Genomic DNA, 9198 nt, shown 5'->3' with positions numbered 1-9198 from the left:
TGTCCCGATACCGATGCTAGTACCGGTATCGGGGCCAATACAGGGTATTTTCAGGAGTACTTGTACTCGTGAAAATGCCCCGAAACATAAAGCCGATACCGGCCCTTTAAACTTTGCAATAGATTCGGCTGCCAGAGGTCTTACGCTTGAAGGGGACCCCAGACAATCTGCTGGGGACCTCAGGCAGCTGTCCGGTTGTACATTACCTCCATCTACTTCCCGGTGCTAGCACAGCAAAAGACAGCCCCATATCCGCCTGTGCAGCCCCGGTGTTGGCACGAGCCCGACACCCACCCGTTAAGTACGGCAGCCACCTGTTCAGCAGAACACACACCTGTTCAGCATGGCAGCCACCTGCATGGAGAGTCCAGCACCCGCCCTCAGAGCCCTGGAGAGACCCGGGCGCAGCCCTGCTGACATCTGCATGGAGCTCTGGTGAGACCTGCACACAGTCCTAGTGAGAAACGGCCCTAAAATCATTAGTCTGTATTGTTTTACAAAAAATGTCACATGTCCCTTTAAGAAAAATTATTGGTAATTGGTATGGATGCACCGATACCAGTATTTCGGTATCGAGTACCGATATTCTTTTCCCGGTACTTGCCGATACCGAATACCGATACCGGAAGTCCCATTAAGGAAGCCAGGCGGCATGTAATGACTCGCCACCCGGCTTCCCCATTAGCAGGGAAGCTGTCCCCATGACTTCCTGTCACTAGGTGACGAGAAAACATGGAGCTGGCTTTCTGGCCAATCAGGAAGCCAGGTGCCGTGTTATGACAAGAGACGGAGGGAGCATGGCGCCAGCTTCCCGGCCAATCAGGAAGTGTAATGACGCGCTGCCCGGCTTCCTGATACTGGAAGTATTGGGCTATGCATCGGGGCATTTGGGTGAGTACTAGTAATGGTATAGGTGCATCTCTAGTAATTGGTATCAGCAAGTACCTCAGGAAAAGTACTTTTTTTTTTTTATGTACAACAATCCGCACTTATTCATGTACAAAAATATGGTGATCGGGGCAATCAGGGGTGCCATACCTTTCCAAGAGCAATTTTCTAACCAATCGTTGGCCAGAATGAGTGAAGCGCACTTTCACTATTGATTCCTCACAGGCGGAGCGCATTTGGTATGACTCCGCCTGTGACAAGAGCCGGCGCTATAGAGGAGTTATCGGCTTATGCGGCTCTGCTCCCTCCGCTGCCGCTTACTTTCTGTACTAAGAGACACAAAGTCACAAAAGAGTAATATAGAGACGTTTGGTACATAAATGATCTAATTATTTAGATAGAACAACTTCACAGGACCTAAAAGAGGGAACATTGTAAAAAAAACTGAATGATTTGGGTTCAAACACAGGACACCTGATGCTTATAATAAACAAAGTGCAGTGAATAGCGCCCACCATTATTCTTCCCCAATCACCATTCCATCTAAGCGTCACGTTCATTTTTGTTACCATTTACAGAATTGATTTTTGTGTTGAAGTGAATAGAAGTGAGTGAGCGAGAGGCACAGTAGTCCGCTCCCTCGGAGAACAATAATTCAAGAGCTCAAACAGAATAATGTATCAAATCAATGTTTTGATCTCAACATTACATGGACCAAAATATTGAATATTTTATTTTTTGCTTCTTTAACTTGTTTATATATTCTATGTTTTATAATCTAATACATAAATTGACAGATTTCGCAATGGCTTGTAGTCCAGATATTATCGATTCAGTCAAGAAAAACAACAAAAGTGCACTTACGCCAACCCTGAACCATCCAGGCAAGCTCCATAAGGAGCCTGAAGATGTATTGAGTTTCTTTAGCTCCGAAGGGCAACGCTATAGGATGGGGGTGTTGCCAGCGGCACTCCAAGCTGTTAAAGTGCAAGTCCAGCCAACATGGCTTTTCTTCCTTTGGATAGAGTGGTGGAAGATTAGAACCCCTGTTGGGTTTTAATGCAATCGGGGGCTCTGTCAATACAACGATGGTTCCACCAGAAGGGACTACAAAACTGACTGGAGTTGTTGGCTTTGCTACTCTACTCAAGAAAAAAATCTTTGTGTTGCTGTTGAAGAGTCCCCTTAACTTCCTGTCTATTATTATTATTACATAGTATTTATATAGCGCCAACAGTGTGCGCAGCGCTTTACAATATAAGGAAGACATTACAGTTACAATACAATACAAGACAAGATGGTAAGGAGGGCCCTGCCCCTGAGGGCTTACAATCTAAAAGAGGAGGGGGAAATGATACATGAGGTAGCTGTGGTAGCTGTGGGAATGAATTATGTGAGAATGTGAAGGTTCAGTGGTTAGGTTGAGGTGGGATAGGCTTCCCTGAAGAGAAGAGTCTTTAGGCAATGCCTAAAGGCAGTCAAGGTGGGAGATAGATGGACAGGTTGGGGTAAGGAGTTCCAGAGGATGGGAGAGACTCAAGAGAAGTCCTGGAGGCGAGTATGGGAGGAGTGGACAAGGGAGCTGGAAAGCAGGAGGTCAATTGTCAGCAGGACAGGAAGTGAGAGGAAATTTCCTTTATGGAGCCCCACATAGCAGTAAGAACCTCACTGTGGTATTAAAGTGATATTAAAGCCCACATATTTTAGGCTTTTTCCAAATGCTGATGAAATAACTTACAATGGACGCTGCTCCTTGATGTTTAAATGTTTTAGCTGTTCTCGCGAGGACTGGTCTTGATATCCTGTTTTAGGGTGGCTCCTTTCCCTTGTTGCGTCCTATGGAGCCACCATTGTGTGTGCTAGTAAGCCATATGTGGCTCCACAAACACACAGCCACAGCGAGGCAAGCGCTCCCTACCCTCATCCCCTTCATCCCCTTCCTCTTCTAAGCTAGTAAATGGACAGTTGCTGGTAACTGCTCTGTCCCTTGTGATCTTGTACTGGACAGGAAGTTCAGGGAAGCGGAGCTGGGAGAGTTTTGAAACATGATGACTGTAAGTGTTTGAGCAAAAATGTGAAGCAATACTTTGCTGGCCAATGTATATTTGGTTTGATTTGGATTCATTATTGGGGGGAAAAAAAGAGTTTACTCCTATCCCACTCATATCCAATACTAAAAATAGATGGACATACACTTAAAATCCAAGAGATGCGGATGAGAAGGTGCACCACACCGATGGTCCAAATAATTAGATCATCGTTTATCCGAAATAAATATTCCAACGCGTTTCAGGGGTCCAAAGTCCAGAGGGACATCGTCCTTGATCAGTTTTGTTCTTGATTTCTCTATTTAGCAATCCAGTTGATGCCGAGTTTCCACCAGTAACAGGATTGCTAGCCTGACATTGCCCAAAGTGGACAGAACTAGGGATGCACCGATACTAGTATTGGTGCCGATGCTGAGTATTTGGAGCGAGTACTCGCCCAAATGCTCCGATGCGTGTCATTACATGCTGCCCGGGAAGCCGGCCAATCAGGAAGCTGGGCAGAGTGTAATGACGCGCTGCCCGGCTTCCTGATTGGTCGGAAACTGGCCAATCAGGAAGCCAGACGCTGTGTAATGACGCGGCACCCGGCTTTATGATTGGTCGGGAAGCCGGCTTCATGCTCCCTCGTCACCTCACTACACAGCGCCCGGCTTCCTGATTGGCCAGAAAGTCGGCTGCATGCTTTCTCGTCACCTGTGACGAGAAGCATAGGGACAGCTTCAGTGCTAATCGGGAAGCCAGGTGGTCAGTCATTACATGCCGCCTGGCTTCCTGATTGGCCGGGAAGCTGGCTCCATGCTCCCTCGCCTCTTGTCATAACACGGCACCCGGCTTCCTGATTGGCCAGAAAGCCGGCTCCATGTTTTCTCGTCACCTAGTGACCACGAAGCATGGGGACAGCTTCCCTGCTAATCAGGAAGCCAGGTGGTGAGTCATTACACGCCACCTGGCTTCCTGAATGGGACTTCCGGTACTCGGTATTTGGTATTGGTGAGTACCGGGAAAAAAATATCGGTACTCGTACTCGGTACCGAAATACCGGCATTGGTGCATCCCTACACAGAACAATACTGGTGGAAAATAACTACAGGTGGTGAGTACTGCAAAACGGAGACAGGAGCAAGGGGTCTCATTTATCAAAGTGCATGAAAGGCAAACTGTGCTGCATAGAGGAAGTCGAGTCTTCTTTTCATGTTGAAGTCCATGGTCCCATCGCACTCCTGACCGCCAAATCCCTTTGAATAGCGGGTGCTGCAGTAGTCAACGGGTGACATCCGTTATAATCACAAGTAAAGATAAAGACACCGGCACTCCAAATTCATGAGCAAGCGTCTATTTATTGACGTGCGGCATAGATGAGGGCTTTAAACTCCAAGATGGATAGGGAAAGAGTTAGGAATTGTGGCATGGCGCTCATGATGCAGGATTTAACAAGTCAATGGGTGCCTCTGTTCAACCAAAGTCTACCTAATACTAAAATATCAATTTTTGGTTTATTTACAAATATATGAGGACGCACATCCTGTCATGCAGACTGTTGTAGATCATGGACCCCGAAGGTACAGTATATATTGACACTCTGAATAGTCGAAATAATTATCTAAATTCCGAGGAACAATCGTATTAATAGCAGTGTTTCACTTATGAGTGAAGGCGCCACAATTGCTGGGCATTAAGCAGCATCTACTTTTCGGGACATACTAATTGGATGGATGAAAGAGGGAAGAGCTATCGGAAGACTTTGAAATGAGATTGTGAATAAAGATCTCGCTTGCTCTGAATTGCTTGCGCAGAAAAGCAATTAAAAATGCTATTAACGGCTGCGAACTGCATCTGGAACGGAAGAACACACGTTGGAAAATAATTAGAATTAACCCCGTTTCTCCTGGGAAATACTGAGGCCTCGTGCTGCGGTCTCTTAGAATGAGCTGCTCCTGATTGTGATTTTTAGAGATTTTGCTCATATAAAGTTTTTGTCATCTTTATAGTCTGGTGCCCAGGTACCTGCCTTTTATAATGAGCAGAAAATATCTCCCGGCAATGTGAAACAAGAAATAACGGATGTTAAGGGAGAACTATGGGGTCGGGGCTTTCCCCCATAGTTCTAAGGGTAACGAGGGGGCACAAACTAGCGTCCTCCCGTCACCCTAAGCTCAATATATAGGGAGCTACAGCTCGCGGTATACTGAGACGCCGCAGCCATTACTGTCAAGATCCACCCAGCTGCGTGATTGACAGCTGGCTCTGCCTATCTAGAGGCAAAGCCAGCAGTGCCCGCCCCCTCCCCCGCCCGTTCCGCCAGTCAGCACTGGAGGAAACCGAGCGGGAATCCCTGCAGGGAGCCGCGAGTGGCAGTCACGGCTCTCTGCAGGGATAGTTCGAGAAGTGAGCGAGCGGCAGTGTGTGTTCGCTCACTTCCCGATCTATTGAGCCGACCTGTGACAGTTTCATTGCCACAGGTCGGCTAGAACCATGAGGCTGAGTGATTTTCACTCGCCTCATAGTACTCCTTTAACGGTGGCTGTGTCACCTGCAGATGTCTCACTGTCAACTGGGAACATTACATATGACCATCTGTGAACCTGCTAGCAAAATCTCCATTGACTCTAAATAGTAACACTTGTGTGTTCCCTTTCCCCGTTCTCCACAGAAAAGGGAAAGATTGGTACCCACACCAGCAAGTTAGCAAAAGTTGAAATGCAGTGTCACGCACCCCGGAAAGTCAGACGAGCTCATTGTGGCCCCTACAGGAAAAATAGACATCATGATCCTAATCGGGGACACTCAAAGGAGACCATAAGACCTGCCTTAGGTCCATACTGTATGTCATATTTCCCGGGCTACTGCAAGAGCCGTGCTGCAGCACTGTTGTTGGGATCCACCCTGCTGCCTGATTGACAGCTGGCCCCGCCTCTCTAGATCCAGAGCCAGCTGTGCCCGCCCCTCCCCTGTCTGTCGCTTCAGTAAGTGCTGGATGTATACACTCGGTGTATATAATAATCCGGCCACTCGGTGTATATAATAATCCGGCCACTCAGTGTATATAATAATCTGGCCACTCAGTGTATATAATAATCCGGCCACTCGGTGTATATAATAATCCGGCCACTCGGTGTATATAATAATCCGGCCACTCGGTGTATATAATAATCCGGCCACTCGGTGTATATAATAATCCGGCCACTCGGTGTATATAATAATCCGGCCACTCGGTGTATATAATAATCCGGCCACTCAGTGTATATAATAATCCGGCCACTCAGTGTATATAATAATCCGGCCACTCGGTGTATATAATAATCCGGCCACTCGGTGTATATAATAATCCGGCCACTCGGTGTATATAATAATCCGGCCACTCGGTGTATATAATAATCCGGCCACTCGGTGTATATAATAATCCGGCCACTCGGTGTATATAATAATCCGGCCACTCGGTGTATATAATAATCCGGCCACTCGGTGTATATAATAATCCGGCCACTCGGTGTATATAATAATCCGGCCACTCGGTGTATATAATAATCCGGCCACTCGGTGTATATAATAATCCGGCCACTCGGTGTATATAATAATCCGGCCACTCGGTGTATATAATAATCCGGCCACTCAGTGTATATAATAATCCGGCCACTCGGTGTATATAATAATCCGGCCACTCAGTGTATATAATAATCCGGCCACTCAGTGTATATAATAATCCGGCCACTCGGTGTATATAATAATCCGGCCACTCGGTGTATATAATAATCCGGCCACACTATACATATGACAAAAAATGAACATTGGATGCAGTGAGAAAAATGTAATATGGCAAAATCTGTTTAGTTGTGAAACATGGAGACTTTTAGTGACTGATATTTCCAGGGACAAATCTTCAAAACCTAAAACTGAATATTAGGGAGATTGTGAACTGCAAAGTAGATGTGTATTGCCCTGTATAGTGACCGTCCATCGCAATCTGAATTGTGGAATCTGGAAAGTAGAACAACCAAATGCTTTGTACCATCTCCAGTGGTGTGATTCCTATGCTTGAGTTCCCAGGTACACACACCTGCCAGAGCATTTATGGGGGGGGGACGACTTCACCCTCTCTATAAGGCGATCCTTAAAAACCCATCTCTTCAGGGAAGCCGATCTCATCTCAACATAACTGCCCTTTTACTTCTTCCAATAACTCAATCTAAACAATTATTACCTTTTTGTACCACTTGCCCCTCCTACTAGATTGTAAGCTCTCACGTGCAGGGTCCTCCCAACCCTATTGTTCTGAAACTGTATTGTATTGTAAATTGTATTGTAACTGTACTGCCTGCACTATTTTGCCAAACGCTGAGCAAATTGTTGGCGCTATATAAATCCTGTATTATAATAATATTAATAATAATAATGTTACAATTTATATTATGAAGAACAGGAGGCCCAAGAACACCCCAGGGAGGGCTTAAAACTCCAAGATGGATAGGGAAAGAGTTAGGAATTGTGGCATGGCGCTCATGATGCAGGATTTAACAAGTCAATGGGTGCCTCTGTTCAACCAAAGTCTACCTAATACTAAAATATCAATTTTTGGTTTATTTACAAATATATGAGGACGCACATCCTGTCATGCAGACTGTTGTAGATCATGGACCCGGAACGTACAGTAAAAATTGACACATGCGTGTTTTGTACGCTTACAGATCCACCGCTGGTCAACCTGACCGTGGAGCCGCAGCCCGTGCTGGAGGATAACGTGGTGAAGTTTCACTGTGCAGCCAAAGCCAACCCAGCAGTTACACAATACAGGTAAGAGCGGTCCCTTCTTGTAGGGATGATGACCCAGTCACTGGGCATTTTATGGTGCTTTCGACACAGCAACCCGCCAGGGAAAAGTACGACCCGTTTTGCCTGTAAATACTGCAAATGTAAACGCCGCCTCACAAGGAAGGGAAGCCTCCTTAGGCAGATCTATTTTGGATGGAACTTAGCTTGCTAAAGCACTATGTATCAGAAACAATTTTATATATGTGTGTGTGTGTATACTGTATGTATCTATATACAGTATATATCAATGTATCTATATATAAAGTTTTTGTCATCTTTATAGTCTGGTGCCCAGGTACCTGCCTTTTATAATGAGCAGAAAATATCTCCCGGCAATGTGAAACAAGAAATAACGGATGTTAAGGGATAACTATGGGGTCGGGGCTTTCCCCCATAGTTCTAAGGGTAACGAGGGGGCACAAACTAGCGTCCTCCCGTCACCCTAAGCTCAATATATAGGGAGCTACAGCTCGCGGTATACTGAGACGCCGCAGCCATTACTGTCAAGATCCACCCAGCTGCGTGATTGACAGCTGGCTCTGCCTATCTAGAGGCAAAGCCAGCAGTGCCCGCCCCCTCCCCCGCCCGTTCCGCCAGTCAGCACTGGAGGAAACCGAGCGGGAATCCCTGCAGGGAGCCGCGAGTGGCAGTCACGGCTCTCTGCAGGGATAGTTCGAGAAGTGAGCGAGCGGCAGTGTGTGTTCGCTCACTTCCCGATCTATTGAGCCGACCTGTGACAGTTTCATTGCCACAGGTCGGCTAGAACCATGAGGCTGAGTGATTTTCACTCGCCTCATAGTACTCCTTTAACGGTGGCTGTGTCACCTGCAGATGTCTCACTGTCAACTGGGAACATTACATATGACCATCTGTGAACCTGCTAGCAAAATCTCCATTGACTCTAAATAGTAACACTTGTGTGTTCCCTTTCCCCGTTCTCCACAGAAAAGGGAAAGATTGGTACCCACACCAGCAAGTTAGCAAAAGTTGAAATGCAGTGTCACGCACCCCGGAAAGTCAGACGAGCTCATTGTGGCCCCTACAGGAAAAATAGACATCATGATCCTAATCGGGGACACTCAAAGGAGACCATAAGACCTGCCTTAGGTCCATACTGTATGTCATATTTCCCGGGCTACTGCAAGAGCCGTGCTGCAGCACTGTTGTTGGGATCCACCCTGCTGCCTGATTGACAGCTGGCCCCGCCTCTCTAGATCCAGAGCCAGCTGTGCCCGCCCCTCCCCTGTCTGTCGCTTCAGTAAGTGCTGGATGTATACACTCGGTGTATATAATAATCCGGCCACTCGGTGTATATAATAATCCGGCCACTCAGTGTATATAATAATCTGGCCACTCAGTGTATATAATAATCCGGCCACTCAGTGTATATAATAATCCGGCCACTCAGTGTATATAATAATCCGGCCACTCAGTGTATATAATAATCCGGCCACTC

General features: G+C 46.6%; 1 protein-coding gene across 3 annotated transcripts in view; it reads left to right on the top strand.

The window, feature by feature from the left end:
* Nucleotides 1-9198, top strand: part of KIRREL3 (kin of IRRE like 3 (Drosophila)) — a 338979-nt gene that overhangs the window by 176353 nt on the left and 153428 nt on the right. For all 3 annotated transcript variants that reach the window (XM_018561196.1, XM_018561194.1, XM_018561195.1), the window contains exon 6: nucleotides 7619-7724. In XM_018561196.1, the coding sequence (XP_018416698.1) occupies nucleotides 7619-7724 (106 nt within the window). The remainder of the gene's footprint in view (nucleotides 1-7618; nucleotides 7725-9198) is intronic.

The sequence above is a fragment of the Nanorana parkeri genome, unplaced genomic scaffold (genome assembly GCF_000935625.1).
Source record: "Nanorana parkeri isolate BGI_ZX_2015 unplaced genomic scaffold, ASM93562v1 scaffold506, whole genome shotgun sequence".
NCBI classification, from domain to species: Eukaryota; Metazoa; Chordata; class Amphibia; order Anura; family Dicroglossidae; genus Nanorana; species Nanorana parkeri.
This window is presented reverse-complemented; position numbering and strand designations above follow the sequence as displayed.